We start from the raw sequence: 25338 nt of genomic DNA, 5'->3' as shown, positions 1-25338 counted from the left end.
AACTCTTTTTCCCGGGCTGAATCAGGGGCCCAGCACGTCCCTGGTGGTGATCGAGTATATAAGACGGCTGTGTGCTGTCACTGAAGTTAGCTTGGTGCTGTGTCTCTGGACAGTGGGTGAAGTTAGCTTGGTGCTGTGTCTCTGGACAGTGGGTGAAGTTAGCTTGGTGCTGTGTCTCTGGACAGTGGGTGAAGTTAGCTTGGTGCTGTGTCTCTGGACAGTGGGTGAAGTTAGCTTTGTGCTGTGTCTCTGGACAGTGGGTGAAGTTAGCAATTGTGCTAAGTCAACTGTAGTTCAGAATGAAGGCTGCTGGTGCTTTGCTGTTTGTCCTCTTCTGTGTGTGTGAGGCTGACCCTGATGATGTCCATTTCCATCTGACCCTGGACCATCACCCTGACCAGGGAACAGAGTTGGAGGTGAGCCTCGACCATCACGATGACCATGGAGCGGTAAACACAGAAGACACAGGTGAGGATGATTGATGTGCTTTTACAACACTTGATTTTCAGGCTTATCTATGCAGCATTCATGTATGCAGCATTTATTTAGTAGAGGCCTCGTATACAAGCCCTTCTGGCTTCTTGCCTCATGGCACTTTCCTTTTTATATTCTGTGTCGTGTTTTTTGTATTGTTTTTACATTGTGCTAATAGTCGGGTGGGATTTCAGAAAAAAAGGCCTTCTGGGTTAGAGGTATTTGGGGGTAAAAGTGGGGTACTAGGCCATTTTACATATAATTCAAGGCTGCTGAATCTGAAAAACCTGGTACCCAAGCAAGTACCCAAGTGAGTTTTTAACCTTCTAATTTGCATATCAAAATGGCTGCAGATTTTGCACTGTTTCTTCAATAACTCTATAACAAAGCAAGCAAAACTGACAAATAAAATGTACATATCCATGTTCTGAGGGTTAGACAATGCTTGTAAAGTATTCTTAGTGGTAAGCTTACACCTAAATATGCAAATTAGAGGCCACCATTAGAGAAAACGGTTTAGTACTCAAGGGGTCCATACGCATCCTCCTTATTTCATTTTCTTTGCTACTTATCTGTATTTTTAGCATCATTAAGACATCTAAAATACAGATTTAGATGACAGTTAGTTTAATTAAATTTTTTGATATTTGATTTTGATACATTTGATTAGACATATGGAGTGGTATATTTTGGGGGTAGTGAGGAGACTATAACTCGGCCCAGGAACCACTCACTGTTGTATCTGTAACTCATTCTAGGGGTGAGTTAAACAAGGCAGAAATCACCATATGACACTACAGTATTTATAGACTGTCACTCCATTCACTTCCATGTGTTTTGGGTCATCAGGGGTCAGGGGTCAACTGGATAGCCTGCTCTCTATGTGATCATATACTTTTGTATTTTAGATGTGCTAGGGTGTGACTAGACCAGGGGTTCCCAAACCTTTTTGTCTCAGGGCACCCCATAAATATTTTTTTCATCCGAGGCACCCCTACATTATATCGTCATTGACGGGTGGAAACCTTGTATGTCCAAAAACGTCTCTTTTTGTATTATTTTAAAAACGATTTAAAATAGTGAAATTAGCCGATCTACAAGCACACAACGCCTCGCATCGCAAGGCGTTGTGTGCTTGTAGATCGGCTATTTTCACTACTTGTGTGAGACTTTTGTATGATGAAATGGGGCTCTTATTTTACCAAAAAACACATTTGAAACTTGGAGATACGAGGTTTTTGCCTGACAGTGACGATATTGATAATTTTCACTCCCAGCACCTTATATTTATAGCATATTTTAGCCATTATTTGTGAGGAAAACATTGAGATAATAGCCATTTTGGTTAGAACTGACTGAAAATAACTTTGTACTTCAAGTTTAAAATGATACTAAATATTTTTTCAAGTGTACAAATAAATTCCAAATATTATCAAATGATCTCGCGGCACCCCTGGACTGCCATCGCGGCACCCCAGGGTGCCCCGTCACCCACTTTGAAACCCCCTGGACTAGACCCAGCAGGTGCCACTATCATCCAGCACTTAGACACCACTAAACCTCCAGACACACGCCTATGACACTCCACCCCTGCTCCAGTTTTGTGTTTGTGCAAGAGTGAGTCCACGACGATCTGTTACAAAGTTACATAGATAGATCAGATGAGTAGAAAAGAAAAGAAAAAATCAAACCTCGGTTCGAATTGAAGCGGTGGACAGATAAAACTTCTATTCTGAATGTATTTGGAGAGCTGGTTTGACAGTTGGTATAATAGGTTTAAAAAATAAAATAGATTAAAACACATACATTAAAATAAGAATTTGTAATTAAATAAATACATAAATAAATATAAAGTGTTTAAATAAGACAGATAAACCCTGAAGGCCAAATTATCATGTGAAGCTTGACCAATCCTCAAAGTATCCATTCATCTGACCGGGAGGGACACCGCACAGGCGCACACATATTCTAGATGTACAGGACATATAAAGCCTATTCATTCTGAACTCAAATGACCATATATGGACATGGGACACACATTTTGCTTTTTGAAAAAGCCTATTCATTCTGGACTGATATTTTACACGTACGGGACAGGAAAAACCTGTTCATTCTGGCCTGGAGTGACCATATATGGACATAAGGCAGGGGTCCTCAAATACAAATCTTGAAGGTCCAGAAATATTTTTTTGAAACAGGTCCGGGTCCGGAAAAAAAAAGGCGAAGGCGAAATAGGGCGGATACATTAATACAGTATGTACTGTATGTATGTATGTTTATTATAATCATTAGAATTGTTTATTTTAATTATTATTATTATTATTTGAACTTTGGAAATCTCAGTTGGAACTGTTACCCCTGCTACCCGATGCTGGATAAGCGGTTGAAGATGGATGGATGGATGAATGGATAATTATTTATGCATGTAGAGTAGTCTACATTATTTACATTTATTGTGTAGCAATAAAACACTGGCTTATAGTTTAATTATTGGAAACTAAAGAGCATAAATGCAATATTAGGCTTGTCGTTCAGAATGGAAAATAAAGTGAAACTTAGCGTGAGGGGGAGAGGATTACTTGACATTCAGTTGACACACGTACTGCACAAGCCAGACTGTGCTGTCAAATGGCCAGTCAAATCAGGGTCAACGAGTCATAGTTATTAACCTAACACAGCCTAGGATAGCTGGCAATAATATGCGACGACACATCACATTGTTAAAGACGCATGATCACGCATCGCGAGTTTCGCGACCATTTCTCGTCTAATGCAAGCAGTTGGAGCCTTACATCGTGGATATTAATGTGTTGCTGTTGTCCTCTCCAATTGAACAGCCAAAGGTAGAAGATCTCTAAGTTATTAATCCAGTGGGAGCAATGGTTTCCAAGAGGTTTTAGCAACTTTTTCAGGCAGCGAGCGGCATGAGTGTGTGGGGAGGGGAGGGGGGAGCAGCATGGAGAGCAGACTGCTTCGGAGGGAAGGAAAACCTTTGATCTACAAGCCCACAGCACGTTGCACCCGCGACGCTTTGTGGGCTTGCAAATTGGCGTAGGGGACGGGGTGTGTCTTGTGAGCCTGTGTATGTGTTTGAGCGAATGAGCACATACACACCCACGCACACACAAACACAAATCACACACAGTCAGTCCGATCGTCAGATACAACTGTGCGGAGATTTCTCAGAAATGTGCCGCGGTCCGGACGGAGGTGCGCCTGGGTCCGGACATGGACCGCGGTCCGCCTATTGAGGACCCCTGACATAAGGTAACGGACATTCTGTTTTTGATAAACCCTGTTCATTCTGGACTGAGATCACCATATATGGTAATTAAACGGACATTCTGTTTTTGAAAAAGCCTGTTCATTCTGGACTGAAATGACCATATATGGGCGTGATACACACAAAGCCATTCATTGGAAGCGGTTTCCACCGCTTCAAAAATAGGGGAAGTGTGTGGACCCCTTTGAGTACTAAACCGTTTTCTGTAATGTTGACCACTATTTTGCATATCTTGGAATAGACTTAACCCTGATTACATAAAAAATGCCTTAATCACATTGTCTGACCTTCAGAACATAGAAATGGACAATTTATTTGTCAGTTTTGTTTGACTTGTTACAGAGTTATTGAAAGGGATATTTCAATTAAAAAAAATAAAATAAAATTAACCATGATAGATTAAATGAAAACACCTATCCTTTTTTCTGGTGACTCCTGACGCCTTTCTAATACACGAATAGGTAGCATTTTTTGATACCTTTTTTCGTTTATTTTTAAAATGTATACAATAAAATAATTAATAAAAATAAATGAAAAAAGTTTTCGGATAAACACAAACTGCTCAGGTATTAGGAGGGCGTCAGGAGTCACCAGAAAAAAGGATGGGTGTTTTCATTAAATCTATCATGGTTAAAATGTAGTTTGAAGTTACAATGGGTTTGTATAGGAAGGGGGTGTGGCTGATAAAACGAATATCAAATATCTAAATCTAAACTGAACCAAGCAACTGAAAAACGGTCCTCGGTGTTCCTAAAATTACCAAAAGTTTTTTGAAAGAGAAATATCCCTTAAAATAAATAGTACAAAATGTATAATGTGGCAGCCACTTTGATGTGCAAATTAAATGGTCAAAAACTCAATTTTGCTTGGGTACCAGGTTTTTCGGATTTGGCACCCTTGAATTATGTAAAATGGCCTGGTACCCCACTTTTACCCCCAAATGCCTCTAACAATCACATCTTTCTGAAATCCCACCCGACTATAAATACATCAAGTCAAATCAAATACATAAATTGCAGTTCAGTCAGGTAACTCACGATATATTGAACAATGTTTATTATTAATGAGTATACAAGTGTGTATGTCACATTTAATTTGGCATTTGGCTCTGCTAAATTTTCTCCCTGCTCAGCAGCAAGCAGCACAGAAGCAGAACATCATTAACTAGTCCCCCAAGGAATCCGCAGAGAAAAAGTCTTGATTCTGCGGAGAACAATCCTGATTCTGCAGAATTCTGTGGAGAACAATTCTTGATTCCGCGGACATTAAAAAACAACCTAAAATGACCAGTTATCAAGCTAAAAAGGATATGGTTCTAATAATCAAGTAAAGCCCTTCATGAATAAATAGCTACAATTAATTGTAATTAGTGGTTAGAATAATATAATATTTTTGAGAATAAAAATCTGATATTAAATCTATTCTTTTTTTAATTGTTATTGTTTTTAATAATAACTTTCTGTTGCAAAGACTACATTGTCATCCAGACCATGCCCATAGTAACCACATTTTAGAGGATAGCCTACCTAGTATGGGTGTAATATTTGTGTATTCTCTTCTGCATTAGCATTGTTATTGCCAGGCATAGAAAGGAACTATAGTTCAGGTCAGGACACAGTTTCTGTCAGGAATGTGGAGACAGTGGGACCATCCAGCGTCAGTGCAACTAGCAGGAGGGAAGCTAAGCCATTCCCCCAGGCTCTGTATGAGGTGGCCACTGGACAGACCATGTACACATGACTACTCCCGCCGCTCTGCCACCACTTGCGACTGCGGACGTCAGAAAAGTCTGCGAATGGCCTTGAAATCCGCGGGTGGTCGCAAATTCCGCGATAAATTCCTTGATCGCGGAATCGCAGATTCCTGGGGGGACTAACTAACCATAATGAGCAGGGAGATATATAGATATATAAACAACCCCCCCCATGGGGAACAGAGTTAGCACAGCCTACTGGTGGTGCTGGGGAGGCGGTGGGGCCAAGCAAACAAAAGCAACAGTCCGGGCAAGAGCAGCAGGTAGAATGACAGACTGGGCGGGCTTAAGTAGTTGTCAAATGATCAGCTGACTGCCATGTTGGCCAATGACGTATAGGGTCTGGCATAATGGTGAGTATTAGTGTCCTTATACAAATGCAATGCAATGTACCCTCTCGAGTATACCAGCCTGAACTAACTTGGCGGGCTACGTATCATTTAGAACTGCACACTCACTCCCAATCTTCCCCTGTAACCTGAAATCTCTTCAGACCTCTTGATCCTATAGATTTCTATGCGTTGGAATAATGTAAATCGCTCTGGATTAAGCGAGTCTGCTAAATAAATACATTTTAAATTGCGTGTGTACGTGTTATAGAGTTTATAATGTTATTATGTAGATATAGAGTCTATAATGTCTTTCATTTAGATATAGAGTCATAGAGTTTATAATGTGTTATCTGTAGACATGATATAAGAGAGAGACTGGGTCAAACCCGGTTTATGCATATATGCCATTTCCACATATTACTTGGGAAGTGCACGTTCTTGTTCTGTACCAACTGTGGCTGTATTGTCTCCCTATCAAACAAGATCAAGCTAATACGTGACTGATGGGGCTTTCTTATCCATGCACGCTTCAAATGGATCCATGCATCTGTGCGCTCAACGAACCATGACCCATAGGTCAATTCTGAACCATTTATTTTTTTTAAATAAAGAAAATAGCCCCATACTACTTGGAATACCAACTGTACTTTCCTTTTCGATAGAGTAAAAAATATTAATAATAATAATTATTAATATTATTTTAATTATTTTAGATCTCTTTGGTGATCTTGATGCCTTTGGCCGTTTTCAATGTCGACGCTGTTTGGAACATCATCCTTTGGCTGACTGTCAGGCGATGAGACTCTGCCCCCACATCTCCTCCGCGACCTCCGGTAAGCACTCAAGCTGATTTCATGGCATCTTAAATTGATTAAAATGTTACAAAAATGTTTTGAGACAAGCTCAGAGAAGAGGAACTTTTTGATCATGTAATTTATATTTGATCCATACAATGGATACGCACTAGTGGAACTGTATGGACAAATTTTTTTGAGCGGTGCAAACCGCTCCTATATTTCACTTTCGGTTTATTTAGCTAAAACATATTAGCACGGGACGATTCTTTCATTCTTCATCGATTGGCTAGTTGATTAACTAAACATTAGAATCGACCAATCAGAAACCGTTCTACTCGTGACGACATGTGTTAGCCAAACAGAACAGACCAATCAAATGCTGTGTTGTTCATGCTAATTTAGATCTGTCTTGGCCATTACACTTGCACTTGAGACCGGTTTAAAGTTCATGAAAGGTCCAGGCGTAATGGCCAGGTTGTTTCATATCCTGGACTTTTCCTAAACCCCCTCTCCGTTCTGCCCTCTGTCTGTTTTGTTTGAGCTTCTGGTCTGGACTGCATATTATTTTTCGCTTCTATTCACTCTTTGACTGCCACCAGGCTGTTAATGGCCAGGCTGTTTGTCTGACCTCCTGTCTGTTCTCCCTCTGTCTCCCCCTTGCTTTATAACCCACAAGAAGCTCTATTTGGCTCTATCTGGTTTCAGACAGCGACAATTAGGAGTTTCTCCTGCATCTCGGCTACTCAAAATGGTGTTTCTGGTGACAAATAAATGTGCACATGAATGTGCACGATAAATTGTTATTAGCCTTTGGTCTGGTCAAGGATACTAACAAACCTGGCTGGTATGTTGCGCATAATATACTCCCGACATAATCTGTTTCCAAGAGGCAACCCAGCACTTCTTGGCGTTGGCCGTCAGTCAAAGTTAGAGGGAAAAAGTCTGACCAACCGCATATCCTGGACCTTTCTGGCGCAAATCGACCCCCACCCAGGATTCAAGACAGCGACCACGCTACATTAAACCCTGCAGTCTATGGTTGCTGTTTCGAATCCTGGGAGGTGTTCGTTTTGAGCCGGTGTAAAGGTCAGGACACACGAAAACCTTATATAGTCTGACAAGGAAAAGGAGAGGGGAAAACCTTACCTGCCGGAACCCAGAAAGCCACAACTAGCGATCCCAATTATTTGAGTAATACTCACCTCCCTTTACAAATCTTGTATTCCTCCAACCATTCACCGGCCCTAGGCCCCCTTATGCCCCTTTTATGATTTTTTTTACGCTAGAGTGAATGGTTTGGTTTTGGTGTGAAGTGGCGCCCCTGTAAACTCCCCCCCCCCCCCCCCCCACCATACTCACCTTAAAACCTGTGGGGAAAAAGAAGTTAAACCTACCTCATGCTTACCTGAACCCTGTGGACCCCTAGCTAAACCCCATACTCAACTCCATCCTGGATGTTCTGCCCACTATTGGTGTGAATTATTGCCACCTAGTGGTGGTTTTGAAGATCGTTTTTGTTTGCACCATGTGGTGTATTTTGACCCTTTGAGCTTGCTGTAGTTTCCCAGTATGTGTTCAGTGTGTACAAGACAGCAGAGAGCTATGCCAGAAGCTACTCTTTTGACAAGCCTTGGAAAATATATGACTGTAAGCACATTCTGTTGGTTTTCTTGAAGTTATGCCTTCCTTTAGTTTTAGTCTATTTTGTGATGTTTATCCAATACTATTGAAACTACATGAAGCTAAATTTGATGTTAATGTTTGAAGCTGGCTGAAACTAAATTAAGATAATCACTGCTTGCTAGCCTACAGCTACTTGTCATTTAAGTCCAGTACAGTGTGACAGCAGTTTGATTATTTTCTTTTTCATGTCTATTGCATAATTATGTTCTATTTGTTTTTCACAATATTAATACAGAATGCATATTTCTTCTGTATTTTCTGTATTGCAGTTTTACAACTTTTCCAGTGGCATTAAACAGCCTTAACTACAAACCGTTTGTGCTCATTGGGAAGACTGTTCGCTATCTGCCAAACTAGCCTGTCAGTTTACCTAGGGAGGGCAGAATACTGGACCTGTGAAGAAAAGAAGGCAGCCCCCAACCGGGGAGGAACATTATTTACAGTTTATTTAGATTGTGTTTGCATCATTCAGTACTGTTCTGCATTACTTACAATTTGATTTAACTGCCTGTAAAGAGAAAAAGGAAATAAATGCCCTGTTTTGGCAACATTTGATTTTGCTCTCTTGTGTCCCGGTTTGGCTCAGTCCCCACAATATAAATATATACACACATCGATATTTGACCTGAGAAGCATTTTTTTTCAAGTAAAACACACACTTGTACGAGTGAATGAACGAGTGAGTTTTTTTAAATCTAAATTTCACATCCACTGGGCCAAGCGAAGCGCTCTGATCGGCTACTTCTCCCTTTGCGTTTGTTGTCTCTTCTTGGTTGGTGCATCGCTTATATATACACACACACACACACACACACACACACACACACACACACACACACACACACACACACACACACGCACACATATATATTAGGAAGCACACGGCAGCTCACAGAAATATTGCAATAAGTACATTAATGACTAAATTGTAAATTGTTCCCAACTTTTCAGTGACCCAGCCCCCTCACTCTGCTGAGAACCTGACCGTGACCGATTGTCTGATAGATAAGGACTACCAGGAGTTGCTGGACATCGCTGAGAAGGGGCTTCCCCATGCAAAGCAGCCCAAACACATTGTCATAGTGGGGGCAGGAATATCTGGCCTGACTGCTGCTTATCTGCTGGAAAATGCTGGACACACGGTACAGTAGTCATCACTAAACTGCTACTGCTTAAATACTTCAAATGCTGGGGTGTCAGTGGCTCTGGAGGGCGCACTTCATGGGACCCCCAAATGTATATGTAGGCCTAATTAGTCACAGAACCCCTTCTCAAAATAGTTTGTGCCAGCCAGGGACCCACATAGACCACCAAGATTATTCCAGATTTTTACACTTTTTGAAAAAAATAGATCAAGCTCATAGCTTGTAGATCAGCTATTTTCTAATATAGTGTAAAATAGGTTGAAAGTTGTTTAATTAAGACCGGGTACCCCCTTTATTTATGCAACCAAATACACTTTATTGTAATTATTGTATTTTATAATAGGCCTACACTGTATATATTTTTTGCAATTATTCCAGATTTAAATTGTCCCAATTGAAATCTAATCCACACGACTGACATATCAGAAATAACTAGAAGCAGGCACCTACCTGATGCAGGTATACACCAGGTAGGTTATCGTGGCCTCCTGATGGCGCTATAATAGGCTAAAGTGAAAAGGGTGCCATCTCTTCTTCAGCCTTTCACTGCAAATGAGACGCTGCATTCATGATTTGAGGCTTTGTTTTGCAAAAGTTGACCTACTGGTGGTGCTATAACAGGCCAATGTGAAAAGGATGGCATTTGTTCTTTGACCTAGTGGGAATGTGTGTGCAAAACTTCACACAAATTCCACACTGCGTTCATGATTTGAGGCATTTTGTTCAAAACGGACCAATCCCCCAAACGTTGGTTGGCAATCTTAGCCAATTAGGATGGAATTTGAAAAAGCAAAGATATCCATCTTCATCACAAGACTATAGAGGTCATGTGTTGCAAGTTGCGTGAAATGTGGATAAGATCTAAATGGGGCCCCACCATGCTTTTCAAAATATACATTTGATATAAATATTGGTCCATAATATGGTTTTATACAGGTTTTAGCCTAAACAACCACTCGGATATGTAAATGTTCTGTCTGTCTCTAATTCCAAGCCGTTTCAGATGCAATACCAAAATGCCCTTTGTTGGCGCTGTCTTTGAGCTAAAATTTCAACGATACAGAGAAGATTAGCATGGTACGAACAATGAGAACCATGTAGAGTCAATCCAATTCAAGCCAATTTTAGTACCACTTTACCTTATGGTTCCACCCAAAGCCTCCCAAAAAGTACCGCCCCCTTCTTGAGGAGGCCCAATAGGAAATGAGCCCCTTTGTAACATTAGCAAGGGGCCGATTTCAAAAGAGTACCGTACCATTCAGACAATCACTGAAATGAAAGGCAAGGCTTAGAGTTAATGAAATGGGTCATATATCATTTGGGCTAGAAGAGACACTGGGAAGACCAAAAAAAACGGGGAAAAAAGTTTTTTTTTTAATTCATGGTGTAGTCCCTTTAAGAACTTCAAAATAGGGCCATTCATGTCTTATGTTGTAAATAGATTCCGTTGGACAATAAAGCTCACATTACACATTGGAACAGCTTCTCATGGGCCACCACAAAGTATCCATTTGCTTATGAACAGAAAACATTATGAATTAACTTTCTGTAACCGGCCCATGTTCATGCAACAGTGCCTTGCATGGTTTCCTCTACTGTGACCGTGTGAATGGGTGAATGTAATTACTTTGGGATAAAGGCGCTGTATAAATGCAACATTTAGTTAAACCATTTTATGGCTTAATGCTTAATACGGCTTAATCACGGATGGTAACCATAGTGATGATGTTACAAAGGTAAACCTATAGTGATGGTGTTTGATGGTTTACTATATGGTAACAGGTTACCATCGTGGAGGCCAGCGATCGTATCGGAGGAAGGATCCTCACGCACAGGAATGAATCAGAAGGATGGTATGTGGACCTGGGAGCCATGAGGATCCCAGACACCCAAAAGTGAGTCATTTCTGTCTGTCTGTCATCCACCATCCATCCATCCATCTGCCCTCATATCATTTATAATGTATTCTCTCTCTCTCTCTCTCTCTCTCTCTCTCTCTCTCTCTCTCTCTCTCTCTCTCTCTCCCCCTCTGTGTGTGTGTGTGCATGTTTTTCCATTCAGAATTCTGCTCTTCTACATGGATAAGTTGAATGTTTCGCGTAATGAGTTCTTCATGGTGAACAATAACACGTTCTACCTGGTGAACAACGTGCGTGCTAAGACCTCCACTGTCAACGTCAGGCCAGGCATCCTGAAATACAACCTGAACACAAACGAGAGGAAGAAGTCTGCATCTGAGCTCTTCAACGACGCCATCAAGCAGGTTATTGTGGGCTCGCTGAAAGGCGAGACCAGTATGTTATACCGAATCTTTATAGGTCAAGTTTATTCTCCTCAAAAGAATTACCGACAGTACAAAGGCAGGGCCCTTGGCCAATGAGGAGCAGCGTTCTTGGAGACATCACCACCAACAAGTGCGACCTGATATAAATAACAACATGTGGGCTCGAGACTAGTATGTTATATCAGTATGTTATATCAGTATGTTATATCAGTATGTTATATCATTATGTTATATCATTATGTTATATCAGTATGTTATATCAGTATGTTATATCAGTATGTTATATCACTATGTTATATCACTATGTTATATCAGTATGTTATATCAGTATGTTATATCATGTTATACCAAAACTTTATAGACCAAGGTTATTCTCCTAAAAAAAAAAAAAAATACCGAAGCAGGGCCCTTAGCCAATGAGGAGCAGCCAAAGGGTAGATCTTTGTGCCAATACAAGGTGTTCCATGCGAGCCCACACTGTTTCGTAGGAACAGTATTTCTAGTTATTATTAGCAGCCTAGCATGTAGTGCGGGTCCTTCTTTGAAAGTGTATGTTTTATTATTATTCTCACGCCGTTTTACGAATAATTGCCACGTTATCTATACCTTGTAGTCAGCTTTTATGGAACTCTGCGAATGGTAGTGGACTATGTCAAGTTGCCAAGACACTGAACCCAAAACCATTGGCCAAAGGGTGGTGCTACAGCGATAAAATCTTTGAACTTTACCTACAGTCATGAAAACTCGAGTCGATACACATCTCGTCATGCCGAACATCTTTTTTTTTTTACATACTTTTTATTGAATTTTGTCAGTTTTTTAAAATTACAGGACATACATGGACACAGACAAAACAATACAATACGAGCAATACACATACTAAACAAAACAGCACAACATCTACCCGCCCACCCACAGCCCTTAGGGGAGAAGAATTGAATTAAACACAATTGTGTAAAAAAATAAAATATAAGATAAGATAAAGATAAGATACATCGAACATCTGACTTTTGACCTCATGCCTGTAGATCTTTACTAGTTACTAGTTACTTTCTAGTGCGTTGTAAGTCACCCTGGATAAGATAGTCTTCTAAATATTGTGTTTCCAGTGAGGAAATAGTGATCATTTTAAAATGTTCTGTTGTCAGATTGATGATGATGTGAAGAAAGGCGGTTGTGAGGCCATGTTCAAGAAGTATGATTCATATTCTGCCAAGGTAAACACATAGCTAACATTGTTCTTTTAATTCGTTTTATACCACCCACGCAAATCTCTCTCTCTCTCTCACACACACACACACACACACACACACACACACAGACACACACACACACACACACACACACACACACACACACACACACACACACACACACACACACACACACACACACACACACACATTGCAGACATGAGAGCCAATCAGCGACACGCGACAGTCCCATGTGAGTGAGAACCTGCATTCACACTGAGAAAAAATGCACGCCGTCTTAACGCATAGGAAAGCAATTCTGTGCCCCTCCAGTCCGTCTCGGCTGTTGTTGACACACCTACACGCAGAGCAGCACTACTTTCATTGGCTTCAAGAGCTCACGCATGCACAGGATTTGAATAATGTTGGTCGAGACGAACTTCATTCAAATGTCTCCGTCGGTCTGATGTGTGTGCTCAGCGTGAAATTGGGCATTTTTTTCCGTATCGCTAGACGGGCTGCATGCAATTCTCCATTGGAAATGAATGGGACAACACACACGCAACACACGCCCGTTTTGGTAACAGGGTCCTGGCGGTCACAATCAATTAATCATGGGATATACAGTATGTGCAGTGAAGAAAAAGAGATGGCCCGCACACTGTCTGAATGCTGCCAAAATAATGAATTAATAGAGCAGTAAAACAAATACGTTTTGGACTCTGGTCTTTTTCAGATATACTCCGGGGAAGCCAAAACCGTTTTCTATTTTTAGGCCTATTTTTTGGGATCCAGCACCTGTCAAAATCTTTGGATGTGTGTGCACCTCTTGACCGCCATATAGGCCTACAGTATTATGCAACCAGACATTAACATTACATACGATTTACACATTTGTTCAAAATTATACTGTAAGTGAGAAATGATCCCAGTCTGTCATGTATTCTGTGTAGAATATGTAGCATGTTACACTGGCTCTGTCGGCCCAGCTGCACTGGTGAGTCCTGTTGTTACATCATTTTCTTTTCTTAAAACTGTTTCTTTTCAAGAAATGGAAAAGAAGAACCTGTGTTCCATACTTGTCATTGGTTCAACAGTTTTAAAATACGTAGACATGTTTTAACCACTTCCAAAAACTGTCAAAACTATGGCGGACAAAGCAAATCCCCAGTAAAAGCTCACATCACATCACAAAAACACATCTTGCTTGCAATCAACATGCTGTTTGTCTATGGCAGGGGTACTTGGTGGAACAGGGAAATCTCAGTACTGGAGCCATCAAGATGATTGGAGATCTGCTAGGTGTGAGCGCCATCTTCCACGAGGGTATGCCCAACAAAGATTGACAGACAGATGGACTATATATATGTATATATATATATATATATATATATATATATATATATATATATATATATATATATGTATATATATATGTAGCTGCCATAGTTCAATATAAGGTCCACGCATCATACAGATGTCTTTCTGAGTATTTATTTTCACACAAACGACTCCCAACAGACATAGACACCAAGACACTGTGAAAACTACAAAGAAAAATAATACATTTCATTCCATAATCATAGTGAAACCGACCTCAGCTCACACAGGTGCATTAATTATCCACACAGTCTCTCAATAAAGTTTACGTTTTACAATAATACAGAAATCAATACCAGACACAATAAAAAGCATTGACCGTGTGCGCCTTTGAACCATGTGCAGAATCTGTAGCAAAGTTAATCTCTCTCTTTCTCTGTTTCTCTCTGGAGTTTTTCTGTAGCTCTGCTCTGCTTTGATCTGATCTGACAGGCTTCACTCTGACCAGGTGTAACTCCGTGCTCTAATTACCGTACACCCTCTTGATGACAGGCACATCAGTTTTTACCTTAGATCCATGTAATATATAACCATTTAACATATTTATTTGTCATTTTTAATACCAATTATGTATCATGAAATTAACCTTTTTAATTCCAAAATGTATATGAATTATAAACCAAACAAAACACATATTTATATCAATTAAATCACTGTCTCGACCTCTGGGACAGTTACTATATATATATTAGGGCTGGGATGCGATTAAAATGTTTAATCTAATTCATTACAGGCTCTGTGATTAATTAATTGCAATTAATCACATTTTAATCGCACACCGATATTCGACCTGAGAAGCATTTTTTTCTCATTTTGTTGTACGAGTGAATCAACGAGTGAGTTTTAAAATCTAAATTTCTCATCCACTGGGCCAAGCAAAGCGCTCTGATCGGCTACTTCTCCCTTTGCGTTTGTTGTCTCTTCTTGGTTGGTGCATCGCTATGATCGGAATGCCCGAAACTGAAGGTTCTGTGGTGCAAAAACTAAGTGTGATTAAAATGCGTACATTTTTTAAATCGCGTTAATTTTCTGTAATTAATTAATCGCAATTAACTCATACCCTGCCAAAAAATATGTTTCTATGATAAAAACGTCTTTAAAACGTCTTTTTCACTATGGACCTCCCTGCCAGACGTCTTCTGAACGTCTTTTTTGGACCTCCAACAGTGTACTAGGCATGATTGCGATCGCGAAATCGCATGTTTAACCCCCATACCAACCCCATCTTTCAAACATGGCAGCCACGTTTGTTTACATTTGAAGAAAACATAAGGGCTCCTTTCTCCTGAACGCCTGAACGGATTTCCAAGCGGATTTTTTTGTTTGAAAGCTGTGAAAAGCATGCACATGCATAGTGCATGATCTGTGCACGAATGTGTGCACCAGCGTGCACACTATTTTTTTAACCCTTTGTTGGCGAACCGGCAATATAAGAGGTCATCCCACTTTAAATATGGCACCGACTGAGTTAATCAGTTAAAGTCGCAGCCTTAATATATATATATATATATATAAAATTTGGAGATGCACCGATATGGAAATTCTTGGCCGATACCGATACCGATGTTAAAAATAACAATATAGCCGATAATGATGTTTGTTATTTCGTTTTTGGTGTTATTATATCTTCTTTGGGGCCAGGGAACAAATAAAGCAACATTGTAAGAAATAACTGTTCAGAATATACTCTCTTGGTAGGCTGCAAATAACCAAAACACCAACATAGCCAACGCAAAATGTATGCTTATCAACAACCGATAAATATACCGATAATGGCAAACATCGGCCGATACCGATGTGTGGCCGATATATCGGTACATCCCTATATATGCTATATATATAAAAATACATACACATACACACACACAGACACAGACACACAGACACCTTGAAATTAATGGACACCACTGCTCAGTTCACACTGGTGTGATTTTTTTCTGTTGATTACTCACACCGAGACTTGAGTTAAATAATATTTTTAGTTTTACGTCACATTCCTAAGACAAAAATGTAGGCCTACTACAATAAATGTACCCCCATTGATTCCAGATGGGGACCCAAATGCTCACCTAAATGCAATTCAACCCTCATTAATGTTATTACTTCCACCTGTGACTTTCCTGCAATGACAAGTCAAAATATAGTAGAGCTTAGTGTTTTCTGCACTCTGGTGGTGAAATACCATACACATTATGTAGACCTATTATGTACCAAATACGAACGTCATAGGCGTTATTTGTTTTCAAGCTATGCAGCGAGCAAGATATGGCCACATACTGTAGGCCTACAGTACATACCTACCCACATATTATCCACCTACCCAGACAACTATCATCACCCGGCCTACTTGCATGCGGATGACGCAAGTAATGAGTGAGACTGAGACCCATTATGTATCATGTATCTTTTCCCACAGCTCTGATAGAGACACTGTATGATCAGCATGACATTAACGACTTCACCAAGTAAGTTGTATTTTTATGATTATACTTGCTTAATTGCGACCGTCAGGTCACAGTTACTACCAAAAACTCCACTGGCTGTCTGTCTGTCAGTCTGTCAGTCTGTCCGTCACACTTTTCCCCAATAGTGGGAGAAATATGTGAAAAAGGTGTTCACTTCCGGCAGAAAGCGTGAAAATTTGCACCTAGGGGTATTTTTGTGCGCTGAATTCAAAAATTGACTGTCCCAAGCACTTTTCTCAAATTCACTTTTCTCTAATTCACTTACCATAGGGTTAGGGTTAGGAAAAAAAGACCCCCAAAAATCTTCTTTAAGTAGCATGTTAAGAGTTAAGATCTGTTTATTTGACAGGGACCTTGCTCATTAATGGACATGTCAGTTTTCACTTCAATGTAAATGAGCCAGAGTTAGCCCGCCGTGGGCTAATTTTCATCTGCAGTCCCTGGACCCCCATTGGTGGTGATCAACCCCCCCAATCCAACCCTTGATGCTGAGTGCCAAGCAGGGAGGCATTGGGTCCCATTTTTATAGTCTTTGGTATGACCCGGCCGGGGAATTGAACCCCCGACCTCCCAGTCTCAGGGCGGACACTCTAACCACAAGGCCACTGAGCTGGTCAGACAGACAGACAGACAGACAGACAGACAGACAGGATCCCCATTGGTGGTGGTGATCAACCCCCCCAATCCAACCCTTGACGCTGAGTGCCAAGCAGGGAGGCATTGGGTCCCATTTTTATAGTCTTTGGTATGACCCGGCCGGGGAATTGAACCCCCGACCTCCCAGTCTCAGGGCGGACACTCTAACCACAAGGCCACTGAGTGAGGGGTCTATCTAGGGGGTTTTCATGATTCTGAATCCATTCCAAACATTCGTTTTGCACAAAAACATTCCTTGGGCAAGAAATGGACCCCACAAAACTATGGTACTTTTCACAGTTGTGTAGGGTCCATTTTTAGCCCAAGGAATGTTTTTCGTGCAAAACAAATGCTTGCAATGGATTCAGAATCATGAAAACCCCCTAGATAGACCCCTCACATGCTATTTAAAGAAGATGTTTTCCCTAGTATGGTAAGTGAATTAGAGCCACCAGATCCCATGGGAAAAGTGCTTGGGACCGTCAATTTTTGAATTCGGCGCACAAAAATACCCCTAGGTGCAAATTTTCACGCTTTCTGCCGGAAGTGAACACATTAGCCTATTTTTGTTACACATTTCTCCCACTACAATGGGCTAAAAGAGATCCAAAATAAGAGTCAAATCAATTCAAATGAATCACTGATCTATTCTAGCTTCTACTCTTGTCTTTTGTTCTGACCTTTGACCTCTGTGTGTTTCAGGTACTATGAGGCGACAGGAGGGATGGACCACATCTCCAACGCCTTCGCCAGAGTCCTGAACGCCACCTTCCTCCTCAACTCCAAGGTCAAGAAAATCAACCAAACAAGCGAGGGCGTGACTGTGTCCTACCAGGAAACAGGTAAACACAGCTGGTGATTGGTTGACTTTGGTCACTGTCTTTTGTCAGAAATGTTATCTATCTATCTATCTATCTATTATCCACCCACCCATCCACCCACCCATCCACCCACCCATCCATCCATCCATCCATCCATCCATCCATCCATCCATCCATCTATCTATCATGCAGGTCCGAGCAGACTCCATACATCCATCGATCCATCCATCGATCTGACTGAGTTGAAAGCAGACTATGTGTTGGTGACAGCTACGGCCAAGGCTACACAACTAATTGAGTTCCAGCCCCCTCTGTCCCTGAATAAGAGCTACGCTCTGAGGATGGTGCACTACGAAAGCTCTACCAAGGTGCGCACACACGCACGCACGCACGCACGCACGCACGCACGTACACACGCACGCACGTACGCATGCTGAGCATTAACGACTTGTGATTTTTGCTAGTCGACTCGACACAGTAAAAACTTTAGTTGAAGTCGACTTTATCGTTTGATGACGGGGGACAAAACCCGGAAATGTGTTACCTCAGGGCTTCATAGATCCTCCTAAAGCCATCCTTTCTCCCTTAATATGCCCTTTGTTTTGATGTTAATATTATAGATTCCTATATAATGTTACAGGATAAAGTTGGTGGCTACTGTTACGTCTTCTGACTGCAGTCAATGTACTGTCTGTCCAGCCTGTCAATGTGACAGAGGGGAGAGCACAATACAAATAGTAGCACAAGCACAGCTGACATTTTATTTATTTTTTTATTCTTTTTCGACTTTAGACTTTCCCTGGTGGGAGTCGACTTGTTTAGTTGTTTTGTATCACCCTGGCCACAATATGACTCCCGGTTGGTTCTAGCGGAAGTGGCGGAAGTGCTGTGTTTAACGGAAGTTACGTCATGCGTTGTAGTCTTCCGTTGAAATTCTCACGGCGGAAGTTGAACAGTCTCTGCTTGATATTGTCACCAGGCTTTTCTCTTCGCAGATGAGTAAGCCTGGCTACGCGAGGCTAGTTTTGTATGTGTCTATGAAGTTAACATTATTCTAATAGGCCACCTTGTGAGGTTATAATGTGCAGATTTGTCTTCCCTGTGTATTTGTGTTTACTTCCTGAAAGCTTAAAGCCTCTTTGGGTGAATTTTACGATTCACCCAACACTGTGGGTGTAGCGAACTACAGCTGGGTCACCACCCACATAAAAACACAATTTTATCTCTTTCTGTACACTTTCTTTTTTTTTTCTATGGTATTTATTGATGTATTGCAGGTTGCCCTCACCTTCAGTGAGAAGTTCTGGGAGAAGGACGGCATTACGGGAGGGAAGAGTATCACAGACCTTCCTGCCAGGTCCATCTACTACCCAAGGTTTTGAAATGTCCTATTTCTTTAACGTTGTTTTGTTTTTTCAATATCAGTTTATTTTTTTATTCATTTTTAAGTGGGCTTGATCGTTTAGTTTGTTAATCTGTTTTATTTATTATAATAATGGCCTATTCCTACCATATAGCACTACTTTCGTTAAACCTTGACCCCTCTGTCCTATAATCTGGTCGTTATCACCAAAAACAGGCGCTCCTTTCCCTTGCATCTCCTATACGGATACAATAATAGCTTGCTGTAGGTATGGCCATTTTTCTCGATTTTATTTTGTTTTAATTGTTTATTTGGAAAGCCTGTCTTTATGTTTTCATTTCAATTAACTAAATAGTTTCTGTTTGGTTGGTTGACTAATTCCTGCCAATTTCCCACGCAGCCACAACTTCACAAACAACCCGGACATGGGTGTGCTGGTGACCTCCTACACCTGGTCTGATGACTCCAACCTCCTGCAGGGCATGAGTGACGAGGACCTGAAGGAGGCCATGCTGAATGACCTGGTGAAGATTCATGGGGAAGACATCAGGTGATTTATTATTATTATTACCAGTAAGACACCTAAAAGACACCTAAAGGGCGAGGTTGCGAAGGACGGAATTCCCACAGGACGGAATTCATTTTCAAGTGTGATTCGAGTTGCGGTTGGTTGTTTAAGTTGAACAATTATTTTTTCTCCAAAATATGGATATGACTTGCGTCTGACGTAGATGTCATATAGAGACTCACACAATATGTCCATATATGGGTATTCCAAGCTACTGTATGGGCTTAATATTGATGACATCAGGGATCTCTATATGGGCATACAAGGGACAAGGACGGATGATGTGATGTCACAACAATGTAATGTCATAGGTCAGCTATAGACATATATGGAGATCAGGGATCCCCCCCAATATAATCAATATTTTCTATATTCATACAAATAGTAGGAGGAAAAAAATATCCATCAAATTAATACTGACCTTTTCTGATGTTTATTAAAGGGGATGACCTCCCATTTTCAGTAATCAACTATATATTTTATATATGTTAATATTGATGAGTGAACATTAGCCCAAGTGCCCCCCCTCCTTTTGAAAGGGGAACGGAGTTGTGACGATTTGGGGGTCACGTGACCAGTGACGTAGGCTCTCTGGTAAATGCAGCCTGCATTCCTTACACTCCAGTGGGACAGTTCCAACTCGGCAGAAACAGCGCGACTTCAATTGAAATACAGAGCATTTTCAGCCATGTCAGTTGTATTGTGTACAAGGGCTGTGTCTTGTGAGCTAGAATATGTATCCATATGCCATCCAAAACGAGCAGGATCTACTCCTTCTGCTATTATTACTTTGTTTACACACGGACTAGGGAAGTAGGGCGGAAATACATGCCCATATTTGGCGGAACGTGATAACGTCTTTCAACGAGCGACGGACGGCCGCATCGGCGCTTTCGGAGCTCAGTTGGAGGAAACGAGACGGACAGAGAGAGAAACAAGCACAGACAAATTGAGAGAGAAACCCACTTTCTCCAAAAAAAAGTCACAGTCTGTCTGTCTCACTCTCGTGTTGTTTTGTTTTTATTTCCCTCCTTGTGAGCTCCGAGCGAGTAGCGCGCCGCGCTGCCCGTCGCTTGTTGAAAGACGTCATCACGTTCCACCAAATATGGGCATGTATTTCTGCCCTACTTCTCTAGTTCCGTGTAAACAAAGTAATAATAGCAGAAGGAGTAGATCCTGCTCGTTTTGGATGGCATATGGATACATATTCTAGCTCACAAGACACAGCCCTTGTACACAATACAACTGACATGGCTGAAAATGCTCTGTATTTCAATTGAAGTCGCGCTGTTTCTGCCGAGTTGGAACTGTCCCACTGGAGTGTAAGGAATGCAGGCTGCATTTACCAGAGAGCCTACGTCACTGGTCACGTGACCCCCAAATCGTCACAACTCCGTTCCCCTTTCCAAAGGAGGGGGGGCACTTGGGCTAATGTTCACTCATCAATATTAACATATATAAAATATATAGTTGATTACTGAAAATGGGAGGTCATCCCCTTTAAAAGAGTAGTTCACCCTCCGAGTAGTTGACCCATCCAGAATCAATGGGGGTAACTTTATTGTAATCAAATTACTGTCGTGTGTGTGTGTGTGTGTGTGTGTGTGTGTGTGTGTGTGTGTGTGTGTGTGTGTGTGTGTGTGTGTGTGTGTGTGTGTGTGTGTGTGTGTGTGTGTGTGTGTGTGTGTGTGTGTGTGTGTGTGTGTGTGTGTGTGTGTGTGTGTGTGTGTGTGTGTGTGTGTGTGTGTGTGTAAAAGTGAGAGAGAGCCTGCACAGTAGGCAAGGTTGCTAACCTAACCTTGCTCTGGTCTCAGGTCCCTGTGTACTGGGGTGGTGGTTGCTAACCTAACCTTGCTCTGGTCTCAGGTCCCTGTGTACTGGGGTGGTGGTTGCTAACCTAACCTTGCTCTGGTCTCAGGTCCCTGTGTACTGGGGTGGTGGTTGCTAACCTAACCTTGCTCTGGTCTCAGGTCCCTGTGTACTGGGGTGGTGGTTGCTAACCTAACCTTGCTCTGGTCTCAGGTCCCTGTGTACTGGGGTGGTGGTGAAGAAATGGGGCTCAGATCCCTACAGCCTGGGGGCGTTTGCCTACTTCACCCCCTTCCAGTTCCTGGAATTCGCCGAGGAGATGTCTGCCAGCGAGGGCAGGGTGCACTTCGCCGGGGAGCACACCGCCTATCCCCACGGCTGGATAGATACCTCCATGAAGTCTGCCATCAGGGCCTCCATGAACATCAACCTCCCAGAAATTGAATCTAACGTGTGATGTCATCATGTTTAATAGAACATAATGTACTGTAGTGTAAACTAAATAGAACAAAAACATACATTTTTACCCAAAACATTTAGGAACAATAAAGCATCATTCCTCTCTTCTAATTTTCTGTCTTGTGTTCAGGGGTCAAAGGTCATGCTTTACCACACCCTCACTATTAGGGTCACATTTGTGTGTGTGTGTGTGTGTGTGTGTGTGTGTGTGTGTGTGTGTGTGTGTGTGTGTGTGTGTGTGTGTGTGTGTGTGTGTGTGTGTGTGTGTGTGTGTGTGTGTGTGTGTGTGTGTGTGTGTGTGTGTGTATGCTTGGCACTCAGCCTCAAGGGTTGGATTTGGAATAAGTCCCTGCAACATACTAGCGTCATGTCCAGGGGGTGTACTTGTAGCCCACATCAAGCTGCCTCACGCTACAGAAACATGTGGGCCTCATGGCTCGACAAGGCTTACTTGTGTGTTGATGAAAAGCTCCCCTCTTCATTTTAGGGTGTGTTGATAAAACAAAATCTTTCCTCTTCCATTCTGAAGTTATTCGTTTTCAAAATTACAATTGACACATCTAAAATTGCCCACGTGGCGTTGCAGCCAAGACGACTTGTAAGCAAGTAGATCCTCACAAGTTTATTTTAAGGTGAGGGCAGTGCTGCCTACGGAACTCGCTATCGGCTCATTCCTGCAGCAACGCAGGCGTGCCGATAATCATGATAACGCACACCATATTGCTTAACTGAACAATGAGTCCCCCGTTGATCTGATGTGATCTGATGCAGAGGAGCATGAGATTTACCCAAATGATTTACTCTGGAGCAGAGAGAAACATGGTATACGAATACACGCCTCAACCTGTGTATATCATACTCGGGGGTAGTGGTGGGTAGTATGTTTGGTTTTTATGGTTTTAAATGTTATAAATGCTTCACTTTTGCTCTGTAAAGCACTTTGTATTTGTATAGCACAAAGGTGCTATACAAATACATTTATCATTATCAGTTTATTATCATTGTATCAAATACTCTGTACTGTCGTACTTTTGGGGTTTTGGGGTTACTCTATATAAAGTTGGGGTTTGGGGTTACTTCGGCAAGTTGGGCAAGAACTATAGTGTGTTGCCTTTAGTGTCGTCACAAGAACGCTGCTTCCTCATTGGCTAAAATTTACTCTATAAAGAATAAAGTTGGGTGAGTACTATAGTGTGTTTGCCCTTTGGCAACCACACTAATGATGAATGGGCACATATCCATACATCATCATACTGTCCTTAGCGTGCTACTCAAACCTGCACTATTTCTTCAGGAACAGTATTTTTGGACCGTGTGCAAAGCACATGAGCTCCCAGTGCACAGCTTTTGTCCCATCTAGTGGGAAAAGGTTGTTTCGTTGAGTTCGAACAGTACCTTTTATGACCACACATGTTAAGGGAGGGGCGCTGTTTTCAGGCCAGGCACACACACACACACACACACACACACACACACACACACACACACACACACACACACACACACACACACACACACACACACACACACACACACACAGGGGGGGAACACATAGAATCAAAAACATAGATCTGGAAGTGCTCAAATTCAGGGCTCCACTTCGAACCAAGGTTTGATTTTTTTTAGTGTGAAGTGTGACCTGAGCAGGGCTCACTTTCACATGGGTGTGATTTTTCTATTCTAAGCATGTTTAATAAACAGCATTCAATTTGTGAAAGTGAAAAAACGGGCATCGCAGTCTGGCGCATAATGGTCAATGCCTGTGTGTAAATTCTGATCAATTGCTCCAATTGTATTGGGGTGCACTGCTGTGCACTGGTTCTTGTGAAACAGAATTTACTTTACAAAAAATTAAAGTGATTCCATGTTTGTACTTTATAAGCACATTTTCAAATACATTTTGGTCAGGATAATTGTGTGAAAAATATGGGGGAAAAATTATAATCATATTGTCATGTATATTGTATAAGATCTGCGTGCATGAATGTGTCAAGAACAGGTGTTAGTAGGACACAAGTGCAGGAACTCAAAACAGGCACCGACAATAGCCCCTTCCCAATTCAGAGTGCACACCCTTCAAAGTGCGAGCCTAGCTAGGGTAGGGTAGGGTATTGCCCTGTGGAGTGCGCATAGGACACATTTTGCCTGTGAAATGGGACAGCACTGCTGAGTGCGGAACCGAGCCGAGGGCTTCCGAATGGAAACAAAAAAATCAAACCTCGGTTCGAATTGAAGCGGTGGACAGATAAAACTTCTATTCTGAATGTATTTGGAGAGCTGGTATGACAGTTGGTATAATAGGTTTAAAAAATAAAATAGATTAAAACACATACATTAAAATAAGAATTTGTAATTAAATAAATACATAAATAAATATAAAGTGTTTAAATAAGACAGATAAACCCTGAAGGCCAAATTATCATGTGAAGCTTGACCAATCCTCAAAGTATCCATTCATCTGACCGGGAGGGACACCGCACACATATTCTAGATGTACAGGACATATAAAGCCTATTCATTCTGAACTGAAATGGAGGGACAGCAAATGCATTTTCCGGCAGCGGCACCTGCCGCGACGTCGCCGGAACTGCCGACAACAGCCGCGGCAATGATTCCTATGCCGTGGCAATTATACCCAATCCGTGGCAACGCCGGACAGACCGACAATGGAGCTGCGTCAGCCGCTGTTGCCGAACCTATCCCCCTCCGTCTGTACCACCCTTTCCTTAGTAGCCTAGTAGTAGTAGAAATAATAATAATAATCTGTGTCTATCAATGTCCCTCCCTCCACCTCCTCGCCTCTCCACTTCTATCTATCCATTTTACGCACAGCTGTTTTGCGCTGCACGTATCCCGCCACACACACACACACACACACACACACACACACACA

At 41.6% G+C, this 25338-nt stretch overlaps 1 protein-coding gene across 1 annotated transcript; it reads left to right on the top strand.

Moving 5' to 3' along the window:
• Nucleotides 1–299: 299 nt before the first annotated feature.
• Nucleotides 300–22443, top strand: LOC308289377 (L-amino-acid oxidase-like; the record flags this gene model as incomplete). Its single annotated transcript, XM_080731072.1, has 12 exons — nucleotides 300–468; nucleotides 9274–9464; nucleotides 11250–11362; nucleotides 11529–11730; nucleotides 12900–12968; nucleotides 14183–14270; nucleotides 16741–16789; nucleotides 18128–18267; nucleotides 18439–18614; nucleotides 19524–19621; nucleotides 20010–20159; nucleotides 22200–22443. 12 exons carry the CDS (start codon nucleotides 300–302, stop codon nucleotides 22441–22443), a joined length of 1689 nt encoding a protein of 562 aa, XP_080587198.1.
• Nucleotides 22444–25338: the final 2895 nt, after the last annotated feature.

This window comes from Nannobrachium achirus (assembly GCF_963921795.1).
Source record: "Nannobrachium achirus genome assembly, chromosome: 8".
Taxonomy (NCBI): Eukaryota; Metazoa; Chordata; class Actinopteri; order Myctophiformes; family Myctophidae; genus Nannobrachium; species Nannobrachium achirus.
The sequence above is the reverse complement of the archived record's forward strand: the minus strand, read 5'-3'. Positions and strand labels throughout refer to the sequence as shown.